At 40.8% G+C, this 16,458-nt stretch overlaps 1 protein-coding gene across 4 annotated transcripts in view; it reads left to right on the forward strand.

Annotated features, from left to right (window-relative positions):
* Window positions 1-16,458, forward strand: part of RASSF4 (Ras association domain family member 4) — a 418,821-nt gene that overhangs the window by 205,925 nt on the left and 196,438 nt on the right. For all 4 annotated transcript variants that reach the window (XM_089680018.1, XM_089680016.1, XM_089680020.1 and 1 more), the window contains exon 7: window positions 12,964-13,109. In XM_089680018.1, the coding sequence (XP_089536144.1) occupies window positions 12,964-13,109 (146 nt within the window). The remainder of the gene's footprint in view (window positions 1-12,963; window positions 13,110-16,458) is intronic.

Here is a 16,458-nt window from a genome sequence, read left to right on the forward strand (position 1 = left end):
ACATAAGGACATCATCGGCAAACAGGGCGCATTTATGGTCCCGCTGACCGCAGCGGATGCCCAAGATGGTGCGATCAGAGCGGATAGCAATAGCAAGTGGTTCCATAGCCAAGGCAAATAGTAGTGGAGGACAACCCTGTCTAGTTCCTCGCTCTATCGAAAGGGAGGCTGATTTATGTCTGCGAATAGAAACTTGAGCTGACGGATTAGAATATAGGGCCTGTAATAATGTCGTGAAATAAGGGCCAAACCCAAACTTGTCCAACATCCGAAATAAATAGTCCCAAGATAGACTGTCAAATGCTTTATGAATATCTAATGATAATAACAGGATTTCCCTCTGTGAGGATTGGTCCCAATTGCATTGTACAGCTGACAACAGGGCTAAAGTCCGGCGAATTTGATCTGATGTTTGTTGACCGCTTATGAATCTTGACTGGTCATCATGAATATACAGAGCCAAAAATTTATGGAGGCGTAAGGCCAGGATTTTAGTAAGAATCTTTAAATCACAATTGATTAAGGAGATAGGCCTATAATTAGAAACTATAGAAGCGTCCTTAAGAGGATTGGGGATGACACTGATAAATGCCTTGTTTTCGTCAGGGGGCACCCACCCCCCATCCTGTAAATAGTTAAAATGGAGAGCCATATGGTTATGGCTAATAGTTATGAGGAAGACCATCTGGTCTCGGGGCTTTATGAGGGGCAAGGGATTTCATAGCACTCCCAATTTCTTTGCACGAGATAGGCCTTTCCATCAACTCCCTATAAGCATCCTGGAGAGAGGGAAGCGGAACAGAGCTCAAAAAGGTGTCGAGAGACGAAGAAGCATCTCCCTGAGGCGAGCTATATAGTTTAGTGTAAAAAGAATGAAATTTGTGGAGGATCTTACCAGGGTCTTGAGATAGTGTTCCATTATCCAATCTGAGTTTAGGGAGAGCCATCTGGGAATGTTTGGGAATCAACTTGCGTGCCAATAAGGTGCCGGGTCTATTTCTCCAAGTAAAAAATTTATGGTTAGACCATTGTAACTGTTTGTCAGCCGTAGTAGTAAAGCAGAGATTTAGTTCCAATCCAGCCTGGTCAAGTTTAAGCAGCAGGTCTGGACTGGGATTTTGCTTATGCTGGGCAGCCAAGTCTGTATAGGATTGGGTTTTGGTGGCTAGTAGGTCGTTGCAGTCTTTTTTAATTCGTGAATAATAAACCCCCTAACTGAGGCCTTATGGGCTGCCCAGTTAATCGCCAGGTACGTATCCTCCACTTTATTAAGTTCAAAGTACACTTGTAAGTGTGAAGAGATGTCCCGACAATAGGAGGGATTACCCAAAATGGAGTCCTTAAGACGCCAGCAATAAGCCGTCTTACCAAGTGTCCAGGAGGACAATTGAATAGAAATTGGGTTGTGGTCAGTCCAAGGCGTGGAGAGAATTTTAGCAGTGAGGAGTCTGGGGAGTGAATGTGTATGAAGAAATACAGTATATGGTCAATGCGAGAATAACAATTATGGGCCCTAGAATAATGGGAGTAATCTTGAGAAGTCGTAATCTCCAAGCATCAACAAAGTCGTAACGATACAGTAGTTGGGCCAGCTTACGGCTCTGCCTAGAAGGGGGCCGAAGCATGGCGGCTTGGGAACAATCCAAAATCTGATCTAATGCCAATTTAGAGTCACCAGCCAAAATAACATCACCTTCAAATTCCTTAGCCATAGAGTTTAATAAGGATTGAAAAAATTCTACCTGGTTGGTATTCGGAGTGTAGTAGATTAGAAAAGTGAGTAAGTGTCCCAAGTAGCCTTTCACCTGAAGATACCGCCCCTCCCTGTCCCGGATAATTTTAGTTTCAGTAAAGGACAAACGGCGAGACAAGCAAAGGGCAACCCCCCTCTTCTTTTCTGTAGCGTTAGCAAAATAACAGACAGGATAATCCTTATGAACATATCGTGGGGAGAATGAAGGGGGAAAATGTGTCTCCTGCAAAGCAACTACAGTTGTGTCCAAAATTATTCAACCCCCACTGAAATTGAGTGTTTTGGCCAGTTTGACATTGCTTTTGATCATTCAGTCATCTTGCTTACATTTACATTAAAGAGGCACTTGTAGGTCAGACAAATATAACATAACAGTTATAATGAAATAACCACAAATGTCTTTTCTGTGCTCACAGCATTATCAGTTTTATTCAACCCCCAAGTGACATTCAATCTTAGTACTTAGTACAGCATCCTTTTACAGTTATAACAGCTTTTAAACGTGAAGCATAGCTTGACACAAGTGTCTTGCAGCGATCTACGGGTATCTTCGCCCATTCTTCATGGGCAAAGGCCTCCAGTTCAGTCACATTCTTAGGCTTGCGCACTGCAACTGCTTTCTTTAAGTCCCACCAGAGGTTCTCAATCGGATTTAAGTCTGGTGACTGCGATGGCCACTCCAAAATGTTCCAGCCTTTCCTCTGCAACCATGCTCTAGTGGACTTGGAGGTATGCTTGGGATCATTGATCTGTTGAAAGGTCCAACGTCTCCCAAGCCTCAGGTGTGTGACGGACTGCATCACGTTTCCATCCAATATCTCCTGGTACTGAAGAGAATTCATGGTACCTTGCACACGCTGAAGCTTCCCTGTACCTGCAGAAGCAAAACAGCCCCAAAGCATGATTGACCCTCCACCATGCTTCACAGTAGGCAAGGTGTTCTTTTCATCATAGGCCTTGTTCTTCCTCCTCCAAACATAGCGTTGATCCATGGGCCCAAACAGTTCTAATTTTGTTTCATCAGTCCACAGAACACTATCCCACAACTTTTGTGGTTTGTCCACATGGCTTTTGGCATACTGCAGTCGACTCTTCTTATTCTTTGGAGACAGCAAGGGGGTACGCCTGGGAGTTCTGGCACGGAGGCCTTCATTACGCAGTGTGCGTCTTATTGTCTGGGCTGAAACTTCTGTACCCACATCTGACAAATCTTTTCTCAGTTCCTCAGCAGTCACACGGGGACTTCTCTCCACTCTACGCTTCAGGTAGCGCACAGCAGTCGAAGTCAGCATCTTCTTTCTGCCACGACCAGGTAGCGTTTCAACAGTGCCCTTTGCCTTGAATTTGCGAATGATGCTTCCTAAGGTGTCTCTTGGTATGTTTAACATCTTTGCAATCTTCTTATAGCCATTGCCCTTCCTGTGAAGAGAAATCACCTCTTCTCTTGTCTTCCTGGACCATTCTCTTGCCTTCACCATGTTTGTAACCACACCAGTAAATGTCTAGAAGGAGCTGAGTATCACAGTCATTTTAAAGCTGCCTAATTGGTGCTTATTATGCTTGATTGCTGCTCGGTGACATCCACAGGTGTTTTCAATACCTGATGGAAAGCACCTGTATGAACCTCTGTTCTTCAGAGTGGTAGTCTTTAAGGGGTTGAATAATTGTGGCAATGAAGAAACCACATAAGAACCATTTACTACTGTATTACATAAACAATTGATGTCATTTTAGTTGCATTTGGGTAGTTACAACGTCCTTGTAGGATTTGATTCTGAATACAATTCCAAATGTACACTATAGTCCCTAAACCCCTTTACAGCATTGGGGGTTGAATAATTTTGGACACAACTGTATGTCCGGCCCAAAAGAGCGGTATGAGTTAAAGGCCTTTATTCATTTGGAGGGGGAATTAAGCCCCTGAACATTGTGAGAAAGCAGGCGAAGAGCTCTGCTAGTTGACCGTAGCGAAGACATAATTGAAAATCAGGGAACTATACAAAATAGGAACCATCTGTTCTGGGAGCATGAAAATGGTCCGACGAGTCCATATATGTTGCCAGCTGACCCTGGGGAGGAGAGAGAAGAAAAAAAGTTATAATCCTATACCCACAGTTGATCCAGAGGAAGGCAAAAAAACCCAACAAAGCATGATCCAATTTGCACCTGCTGGGAAAAAAATTCCTTCCTGATCCCCCGAGAGGCAATCGTATATTCCCTGGATCAACTTTACCTATAAATGTTAGTATCCAGTTATATTCTGTGTATCTAAGAAATAATCCAGGCCTTTTTTGAAGCAATCCACTGAGCTGGCCAGAACCAACTCTTGAGGGAGTCTATTCCACATTTTCACAGCTTTCACTGTGAAGAAACCTTTCCGTGTTTGGAGATTAAATTTCTTTTCCTCCAGACATAAAGAGTGCCACCTTGTCCTCTGTGTTGACCTCAGGGTGAATAGCTCTACACCGAGTTCACTATATGGACCAATGGTGTATTTATACATGTTGATCATATCCCCCCTTAATCTCCTCTTCTCAAGAGAGAATAAATTTAGTTCCTCTAATCTTTCCTCATAGCTGAGCTCCTCCATGCCTCGTATCAGTTTAGTTGCCCTTCTCTGTACTTTCTCAAGTTCCCCAATGTTCTTTTTGTGAATTGGTGCCCAAAACTGAACTGCATATTCCAGATGAGGTGTTACTAATGATTTGTACAGGGGTAATATGATATCTCTCTCTCTGGAATCTATACCTCTTTTAATACAAGAGAGGATTTTGCTCGCTTTAGAAACCGCAGCTTGGCATTGCATGCCATTATTAAGCTTGTGATCTACCAGAACCCCCAGATCCTTCTCCACCATTATTCTCCCCAGTTGTACCCCCCCAGTATGTATAATGCATGCATATTCTTAGCCCCCAAGTGCATAACCTTACATTTATCAACATTAAATCTCATTTGCCACATACAGTCAGGTCCATAAATATTGGGACATCGACACAATTCTAACATTTTTGGCTCTGTACACCACCACAATGGATTTGAAATGAAACAAACAAGATGTGCTTTAACTGCAGACTGTCAGCTTTAATTTGAGGGTATTTACATCCAAATCAGGTGAACGTGTAGGAATTACAACAGTTTGCATATGTGCCTCCCACTTATTAAGGGTCCAAACGTAATGGGACAATTGGCTTCTCAGCTGTTCCATGGCCAGGTGTGTGTTATTCCCTCATTATCCCAATTACAATGAGCAGATAAAAGGTCCAGAGTTAATTTCAAGTGTGCTATTTGCATTTGGAATCTGTTGCTGTCAACTCTCGAGATGAGATCCAAAGAGCTGTCACTATCAGTGAAGCAAGCCATCATTAGGCTGAAAAAACAAAACAAGCCCATCAGAGAGATAGCAAAAACATTAGGCGTGGCCAAAACAACTGTTTGGAACATTCTTAAAAAGAAGGAACGCACCGGTGAGCTCAGCAACACCAAAAGACCCGGAAGACCACGGAAAACAACTGTGGTGGATAACCGAAGAATTCTTTCCCTGGTGAAGAAAACACCCTTCACAACAGTTGGCCAGATCAAGAACACTCTCCAGGAGGTAGGTGTATGTGTGTCAAAGTCAACAATCAAGAGAAGACTTCACCAGAGTGAATACAGAGGGTTCACCACAAGATGGAAACCATTGGTGAGCCTCAAAAACAGGAAGGCCAGATTAGAGTTTGCCAAACTACATCTAAAAAAGCCTTCACAGTTCTGGAACAACATCCTATGGACAGATGAGACCAAGATCAACTTGTACCAAAGTGATGGGAAGAGAAGAGTATGGAGAAGGAAAGGAACTGCTCATGATCCTAAGCATACCACCTCATCAGTGAAGCATGGTGGTGGTAGTGTCATGGCATGGGCTTGTATGGCTGCCAATGGAACTGGTTTTCTTGTATTTATTGATGATGTGACTGCTGACAAAAGCAGCAGGATGAATTCTGAAGTGTTTCGGGCAATATTATCTGCTCATATTCAGCCAAATGCTTCACAACTCATTGGACGCCGCTTCACAGTGCAGATGGACAATGACCCAAAGCATACTGCAAATGCAAACAAAGAGTTTTTTAAGGGAAAGAAGTGGAATGTTATGCAATGGCCAAGTCAATCACCTGACCTGAATCCAATTGAGCATGCATTTCACTTGCTGAAGACAAAACTGAAGGGAAAATGCCCCAAGAACAAGCAGGAACTGAAGACAGTTGCAGTAGAGGCCTGGCAGAGCATCACCAGGGATGAAACCCAGTGTCTGGTGATGTCTATGCGTTCCAGACTTCAGGCTGTAATTGACTGCAAAGGATTTGCAACCAAGTATTAAAAAATGAAAGTTTGATTTATGATTATTATTCTGTCCCATTACTTTTGGTCCCTTAACAAGTGGGAGGCACATATGCAAACTGTTGTAATTCCTACACCGTTCACCTGATTTGGATGTAAATACCCTCAAATTAAAGCTGACAGTCTGCAGTTAAAGCACATCTTGTTTGTTTCATTTCAAATTCATTGTGGTGGTGTATAGAGTCAAAAATGTTAGAATTGTGTCGATGTCCCAATATTTATGGACCTGACTGTAGTTGCCTAATTAAACCGTGCATTGAGGTCAGCTTGTAAATTGAAGACATCCTGTAAGGACGTTATTCCACTGCACAGCTTGGTGCCATCTGCAAAGACTGAAATGGGATTTTTAATCTCAGACCCTATATCGTTTATAAATATATTAAAAAGCAAGTTTACCTTCAAGATACGTGGAACAGACCTGGCCAGCTATGGACTCGGGGTAGCTCTTATCTAAAAACTTTTTTTCAGAACACTCTGGGTAATGTAGCTTGAAAAAGGAGCACACATGCAGGAATATTGTATTGTTATTACTCTGAAACGCGTTGAATTCCTCCTCCTCCTGGTGAGGTTATCCCACTGATGCTGCGCCTCACCGCATCCACCACAAATTCGGGTAAACAGTAGCCAAATGTGGGAAATTAACCTTTAAATGCCATTACAAACTGTGCGTACTGTGGTACCAAGGCCAAACATTCCAGGGTATGTAAACTTTTGATCAGGGCCATTTGGGTGATTTCTGTTATTATGTTTTAAAAAGGAGCCAAACAACGTTGTGGTAAATGCCTTCATGTGATCGATATACTTAAATAAAACACTTTTTTTTGGCATGATCAGTCATATTTTTAATATCTATGCCAAAATTTCCTGATTTCTGCCAGGATATGCTAAGTTTGAGCACAACTGTAGCTCCAATTTCTAAACCTTCAGACCTCAGATCAGCCCACTTCCAATATTATCAGAAAGGTGGGGGGGTTTTATTTCATACTTGCTGCAGCTGGCAATTCCACTAGGAGGACGACAACTGGACTAAATTTTTTAGTTTGATATCTGCAGTTGCAGGGAAGCCTATGCTGGAATTGAGAGTAGGGTCAGCATCTGAACGTCAGGTGGGTCTCTGAAACATCACATGGCAGCAACGCAATGCATTTAGGCATCTAGGCGAGGTGAAGATGACTTCCTGCAGTTCAAACTGAGCATGAGAAAGGGGATTTAAGTGGCTCTGAACGTGGCATGGTTGTTGGCGAAGTATTTAAAAAACTGATGATTTACTGGGATTTTCACGCACAACCATTTCTATATCCAGTGAACGGCAGTTGTGTGGATGAAAATGCCTTGTTAATGTCAGAGGCAGGGGCGGACTGACAACTCATGGGGCCCCTGGGCAATAGGGGATCATGGGCCCCTGTGTCCTTGCCCAAACTCAAAAAAGTCTATGAAAAAGGTACCAGGGGCATCTCATGGGGCCCTCTACTGACCCCGGGCCCTTGGGCAGTGCCTGAGTTTCCAAATGGTCAGTCTGCCCCTGGTCAGAGGTCAGAAGAAAATGGACTGACTGGTTCAGCTGCGACATTCAGATGGTAGGGTTAAAATTTGGTGTAAACAACATGAAAGCATGGATCCATCCTGACCTGTATCAATGGTTCAGGCAGGTGGTGGTGGTGTAATGGTGTGGGGGATATTTGCTTGGCACTAGCAAGGTATACCTAATAAAGTGGCCAGTGAGTATGTATGTATGTATGTGTATATGTGTGTGTGTGTGTATATATATATATATATATATATATATATATTATTCACTATTTTGCCAAAAGTATTGGAACACCCCTCCAAATCATTGGATTCAGGTATTCCAATCAAATCTATGGCCGCAGGTATAAAAAAAAATCAAGCACCTAGGCATGCAGACTGCTTCTACGAACATTTGAGAAAGAATGGGTCACTCTCAGGAGCTCAGTGAATTCAACTATGGTACCGTGATAGGCTGCCACATGTGCAACAAGTCCATCTGTGAAATTTCCTTGCTATTAAATATTCCATGGTCAACTTTTAGTGGTAGTGGTATTATACCACAGTAGAAGCAACTGGGAACAACAACAACTCAGCCACAAAGTGGTAGGCCACGTAACATGACAGAGCGGTGTCAGCGTATGCTGAAGCTCAAAGTGCACAGAAGTCGCCAACTGTCTGCAGACTCAATAGCTAAAAACCTCCAAACTTCAAGTGGCCTTCAGATTAGCACAATATGCCTGGCAATATGATGGACATGTCTGGGTTTGGCGGTTGCCAGGAGAATGGTACTTGCCTGACTGCATTGTGCCAAGTGTAAAGTTTGGTGAAGGACGGATTATGAAGTAGGATTGTTTTTCAGCGGTTGGGCTTGACCCCTTAGTTCCAGTGAAGGGAACACTTAAGGCGTCAGCTTACCAAGACATTTTGGACAATTTCATGCTCCCAACTTTGTGGGAACAGTTTGGGAATAGCCCCTTCCTGTTCTAACATGGCTGTGCACCAGTGCACAAAGCAAGGTTCATAAAGACATGGATGAGCGAGTTTGGGGTGGAGGAACAAGACTGGCCTGCACAGAGTCCTGACTTCAACCCGATAGAACACCTTTGGGATGAATTAGAGTGGAGACTGCAAGCCAGGCCTTCTTGTCTGAGGTCATCACAAATGCGCTTCTGGAAGAGTGGTCCGACATTCCCTTGGACAGGCTTCCCAGAAGAGTTGAAGCTGATAAAAGCTGAAAAGGGTGGGCCAACTCAGTATTGAATCCTACGGACTAAGACTGGGATGCCATTACAGTTTACATGTGTGTAAAGGCAGGCGTCCCAATACTTTTGTCAAGTGTGTGTGTACAGTATATGTATTTTATTTTTTTTCTTAATATAAGAAAAGTGCAAAACTCTATACAGATACAAAAACACACAAATGAATGCAGCTCTGTGGTCAATACATCATGTGTTAAAACATCAGTAACAATTTTTTTAAAATGCAGCAGTGTAAGTACGTTTATTTGACTTGGTATCGGCCTCTTGCAGTCCCTGTGTGTCAGGGTTTGTGTATGAGCGGAAGATGCAGCACAAGGTGTCAATCATTTTACTTGCTGCCAAGAACCATGTTGATAAGAAAGAGAAAGCAAATAAGCAGGTGCTTCCAGGCAGTTCTTTGTGTTAGTAATCGAGATATTTGTAAACTGTGCAAATTGTGCATAACACACCATTCAGCAGCAAACACGATCGAGGATATCCTCTCTAATATCAAATTGTGTAAAATAAAGTGTTGCGCTACGCAGTAATTATTATAGTAGTATATTATGATCAGTGTGATTAAATGAGGATAAGTGGGTAAACTGATACAAATCAGCATTTAGTGTTCTCTTCTTCCACCAGCAGCAGTGCTACTCCTCACCACAGTGCAGGTAAGATACAGGCTTACCAGATTGAATGACCTGCTTATTCAGAGTGGTAATTAAACGCTGTATATGCTCCACCAGGGAATCTGCTCTCCATATTAACCACTTCAATACAGGGCACTTTTACCCCCTTCCTGCCCAGGCCATTTTTCAGGTTTCAGTGCTCTCACACTTTGAATGACAATTGCGCGGTCATACAGCATTGTACCCAAACTATAATTTTATCATTTTCTTCACTCACCTGGAGCTTTCTTTTGGTGGTATTTTATCACCACTGGGATTTTTATTTTTTGCTAAATTAACAAAAAAAACATGTTTTTCTTTGTTTCTGTTATAAAACTTTGCAAATAAATAATTGTTCTTCATAAATTTAGGCCAAGATGTATTCTGCTACATGTCTTTGGTGAAAATAACCCAAATTAGGATGTAGTTTTTAGTTTGTAGGAAAGTTATAGAGTTCACAAACTATGGTATAGATCTGAATATTGATCAGTCCTGAAGTACTGACGGCCAATCTAATTTCTTGAGGTCCAAGAATGTCAGAACAGTACAGATATCCTCCAAATGACCCCTTTTTGCAAAGTAGACAGTCGACGTACTTCATAAGAGGCATGGCGAGTTTTTTGAAGTTGTATTTTTTTGTCATAATTTTTCGGAAAATAAAAAAATTAAAAAAATTATTTTCACTATTTTTCTGTACATACTGTCAAAAGTGCAGTACAGCGTCATCATATAACTGGCATGGCAGTGATCTAGGACACTGACTGGTGACAGTATGAAAAAAAAATATACATTTTTTTTATTATTTAAAATATTTTATTAAATTTTCTTTTCTTTTTTTTTACATTTTTTTACATATTTCACTATGACCAAAGTAGTACAATGTTACCTTAGTAACATTGTACTACTTTGGGGAAGTGATGAGTATTTTTTTTTTTTACACAATTTGCTTATAGCAAAGAATTGCTTTGCTATAAGCAAGCATTTACCTGAATGACATCGATTCATTCAGGGTTTTTTTTTTTTTTTGTGCTTAGCTGTGATTTGGCCACGGCTAATCACATGACACAACTGGGCTGTGATTGTCCCAGCTTGTGCATGTGATCGCTGTGACCATTCACAACTAGACACACTAATATACAATGGATGGCATGAATGAAGCCATCCATTGTATACAACTGTCATGTGACCTGCTGTGATTGGTCACAGCAGGTCACATGGTACCGGCAACGGGGCCGGGACTCAGATCTGTCATCGGCCATGTCCAAGGTACACGGCCGGTGACAGATCGCGCCGCTGCGCGGCTCTGCAGGCGCGCAAACTGCGCATGCCCAAAAGGACGCCATATGGCGTCCACCAGGAAAAATGAGGGTTTTTGCCAGCCGCCATTCGGCCATAGGCCAGGCAGGAAGTGGTTAATCCAAATGATAATCCACAATACCGCTGCTTAGATGCATAGCAAATTCATAATAGATAGTATATACATGCAAAACAAGCAAATGAAACACTCCTCATAGTGCACTTACAAATTTAGGCCATATGTATGCAAATTAGTAACCACCAAGCCAGCATAACGAGCAACATGTTCCAGATCTTTTGTGTACGGTGACATCACGGTGGGAAGCTCCGCCCAACGCATTCCGTCATAAGTAGACATCTTCTGGAGCTAGGATAGTATCTCAGAATTCACTCTTTATGGACTTTTGGTTTTATATATTTATATGGTGTACACGTTTAATCATGGGTTCCATTTATCCTCATTTAGTCACATTGATCATATATAATACTATAATAATTACTGTGTAGCGCAACACTTTATATTACACAGTTCTTCGTGTTAAATGTTTTCTTTTTTTTCATGTTCTATTCTCTGGATTTGGTTGAGTGTATTTATGAATAAAAACCATCTGTTACAATGTGGGTTTATTGCACTGTTATCCTTGGGTGACCTGCAGAGCTGATAAATACTGGGAAGTTAAGGTTAATGTTGCTGGCCAGGTTTTCCCATTGTTTTCATGCGTTTTCCTTCCCCTGCAGGTCATACCATGTATATAGGGGCTCATTAGTGCCCTGGGGGGGGACAGACTGGTCTGCGCTCCTTGTGGGAGCCCAGTCATGGTTCCAAGGGGTATGGACTATATTGACTTATGCCACCATTGGGGGTTCTTTGCTACCTCATGTGGATTTACTGCCAACTATGGACTCTTGCCTTGCAAAGGACTTTCTATGGACTTGACTACCTAAAAAAAAAAAAGCATGACTACCTCATGGAGCACTATAACAGGGACACTAAGAGGACTTTGTTAGACTTAGGATTGTGTTGAAAATGTTATCAGGTACTGCTCAAATGTTTCAAATATCTTCTTCAGTAAAAGATCTTTGCTGTTCATCTAATTTTGCTTGGTCTGAAGTCACTAAAGAGATTCATACATGGCGTGTGAAAGACCAGGGTTATCCAAGGGGACAAGAGAAGTTGGAGGAGATACAGTGCAAAGGTCTAACAAGCAGAGATGCTGTCCTATTAAGGCTATATTGCCATTGCTAATGACTATTGTACTTGTGTCCTGTGTTTAACCAGCTAGGAAGCAGGTGACATAGCAAGGGTGATGGAGACACTGGTAATGGAGGAGTATGATGCTTGATCCCTTTACTGGAGACCAGTTTCCCACATATTGGAAAAATCATTGTGGTACAGAGTACCTAGGTGTCACATACCTTAAAGCTGATCCCTATGTGCAGAGGGAGGCCTCTCATACAGTCCCAACTGGTGTTGCAACAGTGACTTCGAGAGCACATTGAGGTATGAGTGCCTGTATGGTCTTTCACTGGTTGCAGAGTTGCCAGATAGCAGTAACTGCAGTTGCTTGGTAGACAATGGCTGATTGAAGGTGCAGGAAAACTGGCGACCACAGAAGATGAACTAGTGGGAACTAGGCAGGATGCAAGCAGAACTGATGAACAACTGGATGCAAGGTCAAACAAGCTAGGTCAGCAACAGATGGTCAGGTACAGGCATTGACAGCAGACAGAGAATGGTCAGGATACAGGCAGAGGTTGACAACACAAGATCAGGCAGATGAGCAGAAAGCAAAGCAAAGCAAAGTCCAGGGACAAGCCAAGGTCAGGGCAGGTAGCGTTCAAGAGTGGTCAGGAGCAAGACAGATTAAACACAGAAGTCCACAGAAGCAGATGCAGGAGCAAGGCTACATTTGCAGATTTCGCCAGCAACAAGCTAGTGCAGCTGCTGTACACATATAGGCCACTTGGCGCCAGTCTCAGTGACGAGTGCACAGCCAGGAAACTAGAATTTACAGAAGGAGGTAAGCAAGAAACTCCTATATTTCTCTCAGCACAGGTTCACATATACCTCCCGAGAGTCTCTTTGGTCTCAATTTATTTATTACCAATTTAAATATTTCAGGTGAAGAGGAAACAACACCTCAGCTGAAGCGGACTAGAAGCGATGCCAGCTTTGTTCAGAGACGTTCAAAGCACTACAGTCCTGAAGAGGTGCAGAGATTGAGGAGTCACAGGTTCTCCATTAATGGTCACTTCTATGATCATAAGGTAAACAAGAGGAGAACACATATCAACAAATTTGGCATGACTCTATTTACTTTGGGAGTCTATGCCAGTAGTTCTTAATCCCTTCATGGTTACCATCTCTAGATATAGTCCCTAGTTTTAGGGCTTTATTTTGTATAGAATTAAAGTGATTCTAAAGGTTGGAATTTGTGGTAAAAAATAACAAACATGTTATACAGTACTTACCTGCTCTGTGTGATGGTTTTGCACAGAGCAGCCCCCCCCCCTTTTTGGGTGGGGTCCCCCGCTGGCGATCCTGTCTCCTCCCCTCTAGCTTTGTGCCCCCAGTAGCACGGCTCTTGCTATGGGAGCACTCAAGTGGGCTCACTCCCGAGCCACAATCTTGTGAATGGACATTGTCCATTCACACACAGAGCGTGGCCCGCCCCTGCCTCCTGTTCTCTCCTCACTGGCTGTGATTGACAGCAGCAGGAGCCCATGGCTCCTAATGCTGTGTGAGCCAGTAAGGAGAGAGAGAGACCCAGGAGGTTTTTTTTGTTTTGTTTTTTTTTTTACCCTAATACATAGAAAGCATTAAAATACTTGTAAAGGCTCGAGGTTTTTTACCTTTATGCATTCTATGCATGAAGGTAAAAAACACCTTCTCTGCTGCATCCTCCCCAGCCCCCCCAAACACTCACCTAGGCCCCCTCTCGGTTCAGCGAAGTACACTGGTGTCTCAGCTATCCCAGGACTACCTCTTCTCATTTGTCAAGATAGCAGCGGGAGTCATTGGCCAATGAGAAGAGAGAGGGGGCGGGGCCGAGCTGGGAATCCATGTGTAAATGGACACACAGAGCTGCGGCTGGGAAGTGCACATGCTTGGGTGCCCCCATAGCAAGCTGCTTGCTGTGGGGGCACCTGATAGGAGGGGAGTGGTCAGGAGCGCCAGTGGAGGATCCGGGCTGTACAGAGCAGGTAAGTATAGACATGTTTTTTGTTTTTTTTTTTAATTAAAACCTTTACAATCACTTGAAGGTAAAAAAAACGTTCTGCCTTTAGAACCACTTTAAAGTGTAAGTTTAAAGTTTAACTAGAAAATCTACAATTTCTGGGGAAATTGTGTAAAGAGTTCTTGCCGCATCCTTTACCAAATGATTGATGAAATGTAAGCAGGGCACATTGCAAGCCTGATAGTGAGAAATGCATTTCAGCTTGTATTTTGAAGCTCACAGTCCAGCCTGGTGAGTCATCTGCCTCTTGAGTGACCTTTGGTTGCTGCACCTGGAGTGGGCGGAGTAGGCTCACTGTGCTGAGACAGCTGGGTTGCTATGACAACTCACTCTGAGAGGAATGTCAGCATGTCTGTTCTAAACAGGCTTTTTAAACTTGCCATCTTCACTGGCGATTGCCATCTTCAAACGCTTGTAGTTTTAAAAGTATAAATGCTACCGTGAAAAGGTTTATATTGTGACAATCACAAGAAACAGACCTAAATTTTGATATATAGTATGTCTCTGCAATATTAAAAATGAAGGCACAGTCGCAGTTTAAAAACATCCCTTAAAATGTCAGGTATCTAGAGTGGAGTTTCAATGAAAGTCAATGGGAGGGGTGAGGTGCAAACAAATGGTCATATTGTGAAAACTATCAGGAGTATGTCCTAGCCGTGAACATTTTTATAAAAAGTTGGATAGTTACTTGTGAGCCACTAGGAGTTTTCTTTCTATATATAAACTCTATTGTTAATTGATATCATACATAAAAAATTATAAAAAAATATATGTGAAAAAGATATAAATAATAAAATATTACGAATTAATTAATTGCGTGCTAAAATTAGTATTAATTAAATATTAGATCGCCAGGTACTAATCGCACCCTCTCTAGGTGTATAAATATTAATCATAAATGCCAGTAGTGTACCGCGCTCCAATATATTCTACCTTTTGTGATATAATGAATTCATAAGTGTACCACCGATAATCAAATAATTACATCAATTAATTATACTTAAATATATGATTTGTGTAAATATATAAAATAAATTAATTTATCAATGTGAAAAAACAAAAACTATGAATGAAAAATATAAATAAAAAATATTTGCAGTGGGAATGACAGTTCCTTCTGTATAAATGAGATGGTGTTATTATTCAGTCTGGATAGTGTGATGAGTCTGTGTCCACTGCGTGAACCTCTCTCTCCTCTCTCCTCTCTCCTCAGCACAGCCTTCTCAGTGAGACTTTCTCCACTGGCTGCTTGGCTTAGTCCTCCATATATGGAACATACAGAGAAGGGAAAAGAAACATAGTGTCTTATCCGGGATATCAATTATTTATTTTTATTTTAATTTTATTTTTATGTTTATGTTTATGTTCATGTCTATGTTTATTTTTATTTTATTTTTATTTTAATTTTATTTTTAATTTTAATTTTAATTTTAATTTTATTTTTAATTTTAATTTTATGTTAATTTTAATTTTATGTTAATTTTAATTTTATTTTTATTTTAATTTTATTTTATGTTATTTTAAATTTTATTTTTATTTTAATTTAATTTTAATTTTAATTTTAATTTTAATTTTATTTTTAATTTTAATTTTATTTTTAATTTTATTTTAATTTTATTTTTATTTTATGTTATTTTAATTTTATTTTTAATTTTATTTTTATTTTAATTTTAATTTTATTTTTATTTTATTTTTTATTTTATTTTAATTTTAATTTTTAATTTTATTTTTATTTTAATTTTATTTTTATTTTAATTTTATTTTTATCCAGACTGAATAATAACACCATCTCATTTATACAGAAGGAACTGTCATTCCCACTGCAAATATTTTTTATTTTTTATTTATATTTTTCATTCATAGTTTTTGTTTTTTCACATTGATAAATTAATTTATTTTATATATTTACACAAATCATATATTTAAGTATAATTAATTGATGTAATTATTTGATTATTGGTGGTACACTTATGAATTCATTATATCACATACGGTAGAATATATTGGAGCGCGGTACACTACTGGCATTCGTGGACATTTTTAGTGACAGCAGGGTTAGCTGAACATTTTGATATAAGATATGTGTAGGTGGGCTTGAAAATGACAGAGTGATGGCAGTTTACAAATCATGTTCTGATTTTGCCTTCCACACTGTAGCTTTCTCACTTCTCACTCTAATGAGACTCAGCTGCCCCTTGAGTGACCTTTGGTTGCACCTGTGACTCAGTCAGTCACAGGTGTGTGAGAAGCTCTGTTCTAAACACGCTGCTCAAACTTGCCAAATTCACTGGCGATTGCCATCTTCAAACGCTTGTAGTTTTAAAAGTATAAATGCTACTGTGAAAAGGTTTATACTGTGACAATCACAAGAAACAGAC

This window comes from Staurois parvus, unplaced genomic scaffold (genome assembly GCF_062004578.1).
Source record: "Staurois parvus isolate SC_StPar_1 unplaced genomic scaffold, SC_StPar_1.0 ptg000234l, whole genome shotgun sequence".
Classification (NCBI taxonomy): Eukaryota; Metazoa; Chordata; class Amphibia; order Anura; family Ranidae; genus Staurois; species Staurois parvus.